General features: G+C 40.7%; 1 protein-coding gene across 4 annotated transcripts in view; it reads left to right on the top strand.

Moving 5' to 3' along the window:
• The window catches only part of SCHIP1 (schwannomin interacting protein 1), a 116,399-nt gene that overhangs the window by 60,003 nt on the left and 43,217 nt on the right, over positions 1-13,179 (top strand). Inside the window, exon 1 of one of the 4 annotated variants that reach the window (XM_069975274.1) lies at positions 4,707-4,863. The exons of the other annotated variants lie outside the window; for them this stretch is intronic. Coding sequence (XP_069831375.1) covers positions 4,837-4,863 — 27 coding nt within the window. The 5' untranslated portion in view covers positions 4,707-4,836. Of the gene's footprint in view, positions 1-4,706; positions 4,864-13,179 lie in introns of those variants that run through there. 4 annotated transcript variants of the gene reach the window in all.

Raw genomic sequence — 13,179 nt, 5'->3', positions numbered from 1 at the left:
GGCTTGGTTGTATATTTGGTAGTTGCCTGATATAGTCCGACACTAAAGGCCCTATTCCACGGAACGATTATCGTCCGTATTCGGCCGATATCGGCCTCTACGGACGATGATCGTCCCGTGGAATAGTGGATGATCGTCCCGTGTCGAATAGGAGCGTAATTGCCTTTTCTTAAGAGTGTGTTCTCACTGGAGCAGATGTGATGGGGAATTTTCAGGTAAAACATCAGCAATGTTTATTGTAGCAGCGAAGGGCAGGAGAATTTAACAAATCTCATCCACACGTTAAAGGAAATAATCTGTGGAAATTGACAATGGATCGGCTGCCCATGATCTTGTTTCCAAGAGCAGATACAGACTCTGTACCACCAGTGATGTGATGTCGGCAGCAATTTTTAAACAGTTTCAACTCCATGTCAGCTATTAGTAAAGGCTGTCAGCTGCTGGGTATGTAGTGGGACCAGATCCCATGCCAGTACGTCATAGTGGGTTAAGAGGTTAAAGGGATACTGTATACACCATCCCCCTTCCTCCCCAAAAACCCCTGGTCCCCTCTGTTTAATGAGACGAGAGTAAGCTCTTTCTGGTTATGTTTTTTAAAATGTGCCAGTTGTTAGGGTAAAAAATGATCTTTTAATCTGCAGTAGCCGAGTCATTGAGTCATATATGAGAAAAATGACATCACAGGAACTTTGAAATAAATTCTACATCTGCTGCATATGAGGTTGCTTCCTTCTACATCCACCCTAATGTTTGCTGAAACATGAAGAATGAAACATTTACAGGACAAAGAAAAGTCATTCATCCTGTTTCTCCTTGGAAGACAGAAGGATAAACAGTGAGGGCTGGAATGTGGGTGGGGGGTTTACATCAAAGGATCCATTAACCTGGGTCACATCAGTAAAAAACACCTGAAATCCCAGATTGCAGACCTCACACATGTCCTCATAACACCTGCTGGAGAGGATTGTAGAAAATACGGCCTGTTATCCTACAGGAACACAGGGTACCTTTGTGTCTATGATAGTCATCAAGTCTGGGCCACAATTTTTACTTTGTTCAAGTTTATTTCATTTTATTCTGAAAGAAAGTAAAACATTTAATGTAGTTGTACAAAATCAGGGTTATATCAGGCTTTGTGATGCAGTTTCTGAAGCTAAGTGGATTAAAAAATAATGAAAAAAAAGTAGTAGTACCTGTCTTTTGGGTTGGTCTTACATGAACAGGCTTAGTAGGCAGTAGCTTCAGACAGTGGACAGACTAGGTCCGAGTGCATATGTGAAAGCCCAGCCTAATGGTCCTTTTACACGGAACGATTATCATTTGTTTTTGCACAATAACGATCGCATGTGAGCGATAATCGGTCCGTGTAAATGCTGCCAACGATCAAGCAACGAGCGAGAAATCGTTCATTTTGATTTTTTTAACATATTGTCAAATTGTCGTTGATCGTTCGCAAAAAATTTGCAGATCGTTTTTTGTCTTTCAGCAATTTCACCTATGTGTGAGATAGGCTTAAGCGATCGCAAAACGATTTTTCTGTACAATGTATCGTTCTGTCTAAACGCTGATCGTTATAAAAAACACATCGTTCATTCAAAATCGTTAATTGTGCGATCGGGCGAATTATTGCTCCGTCTAAAAGGACCATAAGGGCCCTATTACACAAAACGATAATTGGCGATTATCACTCTGTGCAGCAACAATCACCTGATGACAACGGTCATCAGCTGATCGTTTGTTTAGGTTTGGACCTAAAATTGCCGGGTGCGTAAACTTCTGACACCTTACTTCTGTCCACTACCGGTCTTCTCTCCTGTGCTGCGCAGCTTCCTGGTCCTGGTGGCTGCAGCATCTGAGAAGCCTGTCAGTTGACTGTTGGTCCCGGCATTGGCTGAGCGTCCTGTCAGCTGACAGGCCACTCAGACGCTGCTGCCATCGGGACGGGAAGATGCGAAGCACAGGAGAGAAGACCAGGAGGGGGAGAGGTAAGGTGTCAGGTGTTTGGGCAAGGGGTGCATGGACATTGCCAACAATGTCCATGGAGCCCTTACTGCCTGATTATCGGGCCATGTAATAGGTCCAGTAAACGAGCGGCGATCTAGCAGATTGGCGATCGTTAACTAAAATGATTGGGTCGTAGTCGGCCCGTGTAATAGGACCCTAAGGGTCCTATTACACTGAGCGATTTTTAACGATTAACGACTAACGATAAACGATCGCAAACGAGATTGTTTATCGTTAACCTGAAATCGTTCACCATATTACACAGAACGATAATCGTTAGTTACGATCGTTACTACGGTCGTTATTACGATCGTTACTATAATCGTTTATTCCTTCTGATCCCTGCAAAACAATGAACAATGTGCAATTATACTGAACGATTAGTGAAAAAATGCGGAACTTGAGCAAACGAATGTGAAATTACAGCGAACGATTAGCGATAATTTTCATCTAACTCAACGATCAACGACATACGAACGATTTCTCAATTGTTGCCTGCAATTACACAGAACGATTAGCGTTTAGATTCAAACGATTTAACGATATTTCGCACGATAATCGTCGCGTGTAATAGGGCCCTAAGGCTGTCTATAGACAGAGAGATTTATCTGACAGATCATTGAAGCCAAAGCCAGGAGCAGACTATAAACAGGGAACAGGTCATGAAGGGAAGACTGAGATTTCTCCTCTTCTCAAATCCTTTCCTGGTTTTGGCTTCAAAAATCCGTCAGATAAATCTGTCTGTGTAAAGGCACCCTAAGGATAACATTATGCAAAAGTAGAAACAAGATTCCGCTACTCCAGTCTGCTTCTCCTGTGCATGGGAAACTTCAGTCCATGTTTTCTCTCAGGATCCTGATTTGGACACAGAGAAAAGCTGATGTGTGTGGACTTTGCCTAACTAGGACATTCTTCATATTTGCAGCTAACAGAAATCTAGAAAAGCATTTATACATTAGAGCTACACAACAAACTAATAACAGTGCTGCATGTTCACACTGCTGAATAAATAAAACCCTTGTCTCTGAAGACATGGAAGCCCCAGGAGTACAGGGTTTGCTGTTACTGAGCGCTTTGTTTCATCACTTGAATATAAGATCAGACATATGTGGCTTTTCATTGTTTACCAGGATCAGGGGTACCCTGAGTGACAGTGCCAGGCCCCAGGTGGGTATACATTCCCTGTAATCACCATAGCAGCTTACCATATGTAAATCAGGCCAGTAATCCTGTGGTAAGGAGATTGCAGCTTGTCATAACATTGCTGGAGATTTGGAGCGTCCTAGAAGACTGTCTGCGTGGCAGCCTTATGCTCAGTTTCCTTCTATTTAAAGGAAAAAGAAAGTATACATTTATACCTTCATGGATGAAGCTACTCTGTAATTTATTTTCACTCACTTGTCATATTGGAGTGAATGCTGTATTTATAGATGCTGTCACGGCAAATACAGATTATTTGTATAAGATACAGTCACTGGGAGATCCTGCATGTGAGCATTGCCAATAATGTATGTGAGCATTGCTTGGGTGTAATGCCATGGAGGAAGAGCGTCAGATTGTTTGGAGTAACTACTACTGTGGTTTCTGTACTGCCCACTATTCTGGGTGCAGAGGTCTATCACATACCCAAGGGATACATTGCTTTGATGATGAAATTGGTGATGTTTCCGGGACTCATGAGAGTTTATACAGCAATGTGCTCTCATCCAGGGCAGTGGTTGGGAAATGTGTCTCACCGCCTTCGGTCCCTAAGGTTCAGTATTATAGCTGGTGGATATTCCAAGTGTTCTTCATGGTGAATACACCCAATTCTCTTCACCTCTGTCCCTCTATACATCTAATGACCATGCCACCTATGTGTGCTTGAGTCTGCCAGTCCTTGCAGCACTACTCCTGGCACTGTCCTTTCCTGTATACTGATGATTCTCCTCAATCATCTGCTTCCCTTTGTAGTAGGATTTTCATTGTTTACGGTGGTCTTCTGTCACATGGTAAATGACTGCTCTGAAGTTTACTATTCCTGCGCCAGTGGGTCCATTATAGAAACTCTGCAACTTTATCTAATAAGGGATATGCTTTTGATACTCACTTATCCCAGTCCTCCACAGCTCCAGTTCCAGCACCTTCTGGTCCCCAATTGATCACTGCTTGTTCCTGTATAAAAAGTGATGTGTATTTATGTGTCATCCTCTTCCACAGCCACCCTGAGTGCCATGTCGCTTGCTAATGTAAAGGTCAGAAGTCACCATGTTGTCACCATCGGTGATGAATTGTACCCAAACCTCCTGATTCAGTTGCAGCGGCTTGGCCTAAACCAGGAGAGTACAGGAGAATGTAAAGATGGAAAGTTCCAGCAATCATTGTGGAACCCCTTACAATGGGTATAATGACCCAAGAGGTTAGAAGGAAGCCGAGCACTAGTCCCTATAGCCTTGATTGGTGGCTCTCAGTTGCCATTCCTGGGGCAGGTTGGGGTGGCTGACATGGGGCATTTAGTAAAGCAGACATGCATATTGTACAGCCCTAGCTGGGAGGTATTCAGGTTTGCTGTATGGGACATGAATACAATTTTAACGTAGATTTCACATGGAAATAATGAGTCTTATCGCCAGTCCATGTGGCTAATTGTAGCGCACTTTGCTCAGGGTGTAGAAGGTGCAAAGGTTGCCAGGAAGGTGAAGAATGTTTATGTAGGACTTTGGATGCTTACACTTGAATCCTGGATATACTGTATTACAGGTTACAGGCTTTATTTTGTACATATACCTCTATGAAAGGTTTATTGTTTTGAAGGTGGTGTAATGTAACAAAGAAGGTATCAGTTCTTTTAACATGAACACTACAGGACAACAGCGGTGGGTAAGTGAGCAATGTTGGGGGACTTGGTAAAGTACAAGAGGGACCCTTGTATTTGTATTATTTGCAATTGCTATTATAGAACCAAGATATTCCTGTGCGCTGTATAGAGGTTGTTGTCACAGTTAAGGATTTCTGAATATTTCCTTTATATTTCTGCAGTTCCATCTTTCTACCCATATACAGTGGTGCCTTGGATTAAGAGCATAATTCGTTCTGGGACTGTGCTTGTAATCCAAATCCACTGCTAAACCAAAGCAAATTTTCCCATAAGAAATAATAGAGATGCGGACAATTGGTTCAACACCCCAAAAATAAATATTTATTATTCTGAATAACATGTAAAACTAATGAAACAAACATTCACAAACAGCAGATTGTGATATTATAAGTTACTGTACAGTAATGGAGAGGATGGGAAACACGCGGACAGAGACTGCAGGGAGTATGAAGGAATGAGCAGGGCAGATGTGGGCAGAGTATAGCAGCACTCTCTGTCCGGGGAGAAAAACGTTACAGCTATGAAGAGATTACCTCCACAGTCCTGTCCCCTGATGTAAGCCCCAGCCTGAAGTGGATCTGTTATGATTTGGAAGGTGAGGGAGACTTCCTGGGTCAGAGTCAAGGGCTGTAGATCCCGCTATGCAGACTATGTCCCTCCTCCACTCACGCTTCACCCAGTACAGGGAGCTCTTACACCAAAGCAATGCTCTTAAACCAAGTCACAATCTTGAAAAACTGTGAGCTCTTAAACCAAAACGCTCTTAAACCAAGGTACCACTGTATCTAGTTATAAAGTAGTGTACTATGTGTCCTGTAAGAGCTATAAGCCCAGCTGTTTTTACAGGGATGTAACCATTGCTGTAAAATATAATATGATATTAGTTGTATATATCATCTTGTGACCTTTCTGGGAGAAAGCGTATTCATTTCTGGATTGACATATTAGATACATTTCCCTGATCTAGCTGAGAGTAGTAGTCAAGCCGCTGCTCCTGCTGTGTGTTTGCCCTTAATTTGCATAGAGAAAATATTACTTATCCTGCGGTATTTAGAAGTATCTTGTAATAATGTAAATTACTATACTTGAGACTACTGCATAAGTAAAGACTGTGCTGTAAGGATGTGTGAGAGCTGAGGAACCAAAGCAAAGCTGGCAGTTTACTGTGCGGCTCAGGTCCACAGTCCTCTTATTATGAAACCACAATGTATCTCCTTTAATTCTAGTTTCCCTTTGTCGCTGCATTTTTATTGTGGAAAATGAGAGCTTATTCAGCGGGTACCATTATTCTTATATAGTCACAGATGACATTTTACTATCTGCTTAGACTTTTAGTTCTGCGGGGCTAAGACAGTAAAGCTCATGGTGTGAACTACTGGTGACATTCTTCCTCTATGATGTGTATGAGAGTGCTATGGATATTTGTTGTGACGATAACTATATATACAGAGGAACTATACCCATTCACATGTATACATCCGTTCAGGAGGCGTCATGAATCATTGTGTTGTGTGGTTTATGACCTATTAATAAACCATTCTAGTGATATTACCAATGGGTGCAGCAGGAATCTGGACCGCTGGGGTTTTCATGTGTCTAATCTGATGCTGACACATTTGTATTTTTAGGTTCCTGAACTGTATTTCTTCTTCATGCCGCGTATCCAGCACTGTTAAGTTCAGCACTTATAGATTGCTGGTTGGCCAGTAGATGGTACTGCTGTAACAGCTCATGAGTTCTTTTTTTTTTTTTTTTCTGTTTTTTTTTCACATCAAGCTTAGGCTCTGTTCAGATTGTCTTCAAGACATATACGTATACAAATTTGAACGGCTGGAGTCTAGGGGCATACCGCTGTATGCTTATTCCATATAATAGTTTTTTCTTTCCCAAACTTTCACTTTATGCATTGGGCAATGACACATACAAAATGTGTATTTTGTTGTGTGTACCTTTGTTTGTACAGATTGGTGTGTCTTACACTTATGTAGAAACCCTATAGAACAAATGGACTCTACCTGCTGAGGAATCCATCTTGCTGGTTGTACAGAGCTGTGTGTGCAGTTTTATTGGCAGGTTTATTAATTCTTACCTAAATTGCCTGAATGCATGAGCCTAGGACTGGCAGAAACTACGACAACCTTATTGCAGTAAAGAGGAACATTGTTCTTTATGCTACCTCTTGGTTGGCCTAAATTATACCAGAGTATTGGTATATGCCATTAACAAATTTGGCAAATTTCACAGCTCCATTTACCCTCATCCTCTGACCAGGCTAATTTTCTTATTTGCACTTTAGTTTTTTCCACCTTGGGTTAAAAAGGCCATAGCACTTGTATCTACAGACCCACATGAGCCCTTATTTTCTGTGACACTAATTGTACTTTGTAATGAGACACAAACATTTTTTTATAATGTATGGTACAAAATGGAAAAAAAATATTTGTGTTGTGTAATTGAATAAATAAGCTATTTTTTGGGGGTGGGTTTCATCTATGGTAAAACTGACACGTTAGCTATGTTCCTCAGGTCAGTATAATTACAACATCACTTTGCCCACTCCTCAGCTGATCTGTCAGATTCTCTTGTTATCTGCCACAAATAATGCAGCCGCTAATGATAAGGAGATGTTTGGCCGATAGCGAAACATTTTTAAGCCTGCCCAAAAAACCATGGATTTTCCCAGTCCTCAGCTGATCTGTCACTTTTACACCGGCCCATTATCGCCCAGGGAGTTTTTAGCAATGCTCCTGGTTGATAATAGACCCGTGTAAAAAGGCCCTGTATAATGTGTTTACACAGATTATCTGACAGATTTTCAAAGCCAAAGCCAGTATCTGACTAAAACCAGAGAACAGGTCATAAAGGAAAGACCTGGCTTTGGCTTCAAAATCTGTCAGATAATCCCTCTGTGAAAATACACCATTAGATGTAGTATAAAATAATACTAGAGATGAGCGAACTTACAGTAAGTGCTCTATTACACGAAGCAATAATCAGCTGAATCAGGCCCAGACCTAAAATCATTTATACACAAGAATTCCACTGGACATGCGCAACCTTATTTCAGTAAAATACTGGCAATATGTCCACTTAGCCAAATTTTAGTCCACAATAAAACATTGTACACAAAAAAAGGACTAAATATAATAACAACAATCTTTATTCATAAATCACAAAACTCATGATCAAAAACATTTTAAAAATTACATAACATGGTGTATTATGGCATTCCAGTTAAACTGACATGGTGGGGTAAATATCATAGGCAACAGCAGAAAACTACACAAATAATCAGTGCAGTGCCAACACTAGTAAACACACGGGAGGTTTTAACTCCAAGTCTAAGCTTCCCACAATGGGGAGTGTCCGCCCGACTATCTACCACCCAAGAAAAACCATAACCCTGCAAGCCTGTAAGCCTGTCACCACTCACCCATGTCAGCGTCTCCCCACCCATTGTCTGCCAACGTGTAATAGTGATGCGCGGCTGACGATTCAGCAAACAGTTTACATTACCTGTCCACGTTCCCTGTCTTCCCCTGTGCTCCTTTGCGCTCTGATTCCCCCCCAGCTTCACTGGCCGCGGCGGCTCTGAAGCTACAGTGCACTGGACCAGGTAGGAAGCAGAGCGCAGGAGAAGACTGGGAACGTGGACAGGTAATGTAAACTGTTTGGGCAACTGTTTGCAGCCCTTGCTAAACGATTATCGGGCCATGTGATAGACCCAGTAAACAAACGCCGATCTAGCAGATAGACTCGTTTACAGTATTGATCGGGCCGCCAATAGGACCCTAAGCCTGGTTTGCACAAGCCTGATTGTGTGAACCTGAACGTACTGTAAGTTCATCTCTAGTGTGTGCATGTTCTCTGAGTGTTCCTTTAATTTAGTTTTCTGCAGAAAAGTGTGATCATGGAAGCAGGGAAAACCAACCCCGTTTAAAGAAGACTACAAAATAATGTTACAAGACTGCGATTCTTAAATAATTGTTACTTTGGCTTTTTCAGTGATGTCTCCATTAAAAAAAGGGCTTAATTTTATATGTAAAAGGCAATTTGCTAAGGATGGCTAGAGTTTATAACTTCATCTTTTCCTTTATTGAGAAGTAGTAAAAACCAAGTCTTGGATTTATGGTGCGGACCTGGACTGTGTGATCTTGATGGTTTTTCTGATTGCATCATTTAATGTCTTAATTAAACATAGAAACATAATAGAGCGAGTATTTATGGTTGAGCGGCTATACCCGCCCATGCAGTGCATTAGTCGTAAATAATTCACGGCTTGTGTGTCTAACTACTACCCTTAACCAGTCCCGAAAATGACAATGTAATGGAAACAAATCTCATTGCTATAATCAGCATAATTACACTGTGTAGTCGCCATTCTCATTGTCACCAGAGAAAGGGGTAAAAGGCTGAGGATAAAGGCACACATAAACTATATCAATCCCCAAAGTGTCTACCGCACAGCAGACTGTCTCCTATGGCCTCTCAGATTTAGGTTCATAAGGTTTTTATAATGCTATTCCTTATTTTTGTAGAACCTTTCAGATGGAGGTATAAGTACATTCTGTCTACATCCGTCCTCTCTCTATTGTTTCTTTGCCAGTTAAATCCAGCACAATGCTTTTCCATTATGTCTGCCCCCCATCCATTGTAGCCTGAAATAAAGACTTTCCATCCTGTTTCCTGTGGTTCTCTTAGCACATTAAATGCACTTTATTTTGTTTTATGGAGGCTATTGGGCACTGTTTTTTTATTTGTATATATTCATATCAGTTTTGAGTTAAAGCGCAATGCCAGAGATTTGTAATTTACTTCTACTTAAAAATCTCAAGTCTTCTTGTGAGATTTTTTTTTTTTTTTTAAAGAAGTAAATTACAGATCTCTGGCACTTTCTGACATCACTGAACTATCCCTTTAATTATTTGTTTTATAACAGAAAATTGGTCACTTGGACACCATTGGAGAATATTTTAATTGCATTGTATGTACTTTATGATAAAGATCATTTGTATTGTAGTAACATTATAACATCAGGCTGTTCATCACCTAAGAAATAAAATACATTTATTATACCAGGGTTGTCAAACTCAAATACATAGTGGGCCAAAATTTAAAAAAATTAGACAAAGCCTCAGGCCAACCTTGATATTTATTGAAGAGTGCATGCGGCGCTCCTGGCACTGTCAGATTAGCGGGCGGTATTCCTGGCACTGTCAGTAATGTGCATCTCCCAGCACTGTGCACTGTGATAAGATAAATTGCTATGACATGGTTAAACCCCAACTCCAATGGTTACCCATTATTTTCCCCAAGCAGTGGGTAATCCTATAACTGTGCCCTATGCAGTAGCTATCCCCTCCAATTGTTTCCCACATAGTAACCAGCCCTCCCAATATTGCCCCACATAGTAGCTAGCTATACTATTCGTGCCCCACATAGTAGCCAGCCCTCGCAATGGTGACCCATATGATAGTCAGCCCCCCCAAATGTCCCATATAGTAGCCAGCCCTCCCCAATAGTCTGTTTTATATAGAAGCTAACCCTTAGTGTCTTATATAGAGGCCAGCTCTCTCTAATAGCCTGTTATATAGTAGCCAACCCTCCCCTGTAGTCTTATATAAAAGTCATCCCTCCCAATAGCCTGTTATATAGTAGCCAGCTCTTCTCATAGTCTCTTATATAGTAGCCAGCTCTCCTCATATTCTCTTATATAGTAGCCAGCCCTCCCCCATAGTATGTTTTATAGAAGCCAGCCCTCCCCAAGTCTCTTATATAGTAGCCAGCCCTCCCCATAGTATGTTATATAGTAGCCAGCCCTTTCCTCATAGTCTCTTATGTAGTAGCCAGCCCTCCCCCATAGTCTCTTATGTAGTAGCCAGCTCTCCCCCATAGAGTAACCCTTTCTGTGTCTCCAGAGGCTGTAGGAGGCGTCCAGTGCCGGACAGGGATGACGTCATCACGTTTCTGGCGTCTGGAGGCTGCTCACGTACTGCTAGGCGGTAGGCTAAAAACTGCCTGCAGCCTGCAAGATTATGAAATGGGAGATCTGAGCGGTCGTTCGGACCTCTCATATTATCTAAAATGTCAGCAGGCCAAAAATAATGGCACCGTGGGCCAGAGTTTGACATGTCTGTATTATACTATGAATATTTCAGAAACTAAAAATTACATAGTTTCACGCCTTGGCACTTAATCATGGTTACCATGTAACCATGATTAAGCGCCAAGGAGTGAAACGCGTTGGTTTTAGAACATGATTTTAACTGTATGAATTAAAAGTTATGTTTTAGAAACAGATATTTCTACACGCCTTGGAGTGCTGGACCGCACACTTTACTTCCTTGTATCCACTCATAAACTAGATTAGCTTGTTGCCATGTGGGAGTTGCTGTTATTATATTCATTTTCTCTGCAGTGGATCTGAGTGGAAAACAAAGAATTATGCTGCACCTATTGAAATCAGAAAAAATTATAGTCTTCCGTAGTCTGATCCGAATTTCCTGATATATTTGTCGATAAACCAGGACAGTTAGTGGGGGTGGGGTCGTAGTTTTTGTAATGTTTTTGAAATGTTGCTGAAATATGGATGTAAAAAGACTGAATTACACAAAACCAGGACATGGTTTTTATATTCACTGCACATCTACAAGGTAAAATCTTTTTTTGGAAGGAATTTATTTTTTTAAGGCTAGAAACACATAGGGCAGTTTATTTTGAAAACTACCAACTACAGTTTTTGTGCCAAAACCAGGAGTGGATTCAAATGGGATAGAAAATATAAAGGCAGGACTTGTTTTTTTTTTCGGATCCTCCTTTAAAAAACTGCCAATTGTGTTTCCAGGGTTTTAATATTTTTATTTTATTTAATTATTTTTTTTACAGCATTGTATGCAGCTTATTCATCATGTGTGCAGGAGCTTTTTAATCCTCTAAAAATATTAGATAGTTTACTTTCTAGGTATTTTATGATGTGCATTGCATTCCTTCTGAGCTAGTCCTTTTTTGCTTTCCAAGCCAGATTGTCCTGTGAGCGGAAATATATTTATATTCCATGCAGAGTAGACCTATTTTAGAAACCATTCTTTAGCATGTCAGTATTGGCCTAGTTCTTCAGAATTATCATTTTCATGTTTGCACAGCTGGGAAGATAACATTTGTATGATTTAGTTTCATCCTGTTGCATTGGCTTATTCTGTTATTTAATTAGAAAAAAAAGTGGGATTTTTTTTTCTGTACATTTTAATGCAAATTTTATTTTTTTCCTTTTGAATTGTTAGACAGTTGGCAAGGTTAAAAAAAGACACGTCCATCAAGTTCAATCAAGGTATTGGGAAGGGATGAAGGGAAGGGGTATGGACGAGGGATAAATTCTATATTTCTACCATTAACATTATTTTGCTCTAAGAACCTGCTGAGAGTAGCTCCTGAGGTTACTGTTCCACAGGTTCACAGTTCTCATGGTGAAGATGTCCAGAGATTGGACTTTCTTTCTCCAGGTGGAGGCAGTGCCCCCTTGCATTTTGAGGAGCTTTTACTTGGAACATTTTTGCACCAAATTTCTTGTATGGCCCATTTATATTCCTGTCAAGTTAAAGTGTACCTGTCATGATGGCCAGCTGCCAAATCACCTGCAATTTCCTCTCTTCATCTTGAAGTTTGGGTCTCTATGTATACGAACATGCAATGAGATTGAAATGGGTGCGAACCTCATTCTGATTCAATGGGGGTCGAGGGCACTATGGTTTTATTGTTTGTTCTTATCCATGGAGAGGAAATCGTAGGTGATTCGGCAGCTGGCCATCATGACAAGTACACTTTAAATAAGTTGAACATGTCTCCCCTTAAACTTTTCTTCTTACGACGAAACAAGATGTGTAAAAGTGCCGAGGAGCAGGAAAATGCCCATGTGTCGGCTAATTTGATCTTTCGACCAGTGGTAAATTCTATTATTAGCCGTATATCTCTGTGTGTAAACATGGGACATATGCGGTCAATTACTATGAATGTTAATGGCCACACAAACTAAATGGCGATTGTTCATGAGGCTCGGCTGCTCTATTCATTGCGCCATTTAAAGGCACTGAAAGCGAGCGCCAACCAAACATTAGTGAATGTAAAAGGACATCACATGCTGTTGTGTAGTCTACGTGGTCTTATCTACGAATACACCCAAGTCCTTTTCTACAGTCATTTTTGGAACATTATTGAAAGTTCCTTTCTTTAGTAGTAGGTTTATTTGGTTAAGAAACCATTTCTGTGTAAATAGATCATATCGTTTGTTGCTTTATTTTGTGTCTAATATGTTTAAATGAAGC

The sequence above is a fragment of the Dendropsophus ebraccatus genome, chromosome 6 (assembly GCF_027789765.1).
Source record: "Dendropsophus ebraccatus isolate aDenEbr1 chromosome 6, aDenEbr1.pat, whole genome shotgun sequence".
In the NCBI taxonomy this organism is placed as follows: Eukaryota; Metazoa; Chordata; class Amphibia; order Anura; family Hylidae; genus Dendropsophus; species Dendropsophus ebraccatus.
Note: the sequence above shows the minus strand (reverse complement) of the source record. Positions and strands in the feature narration are given on the sequence as shown.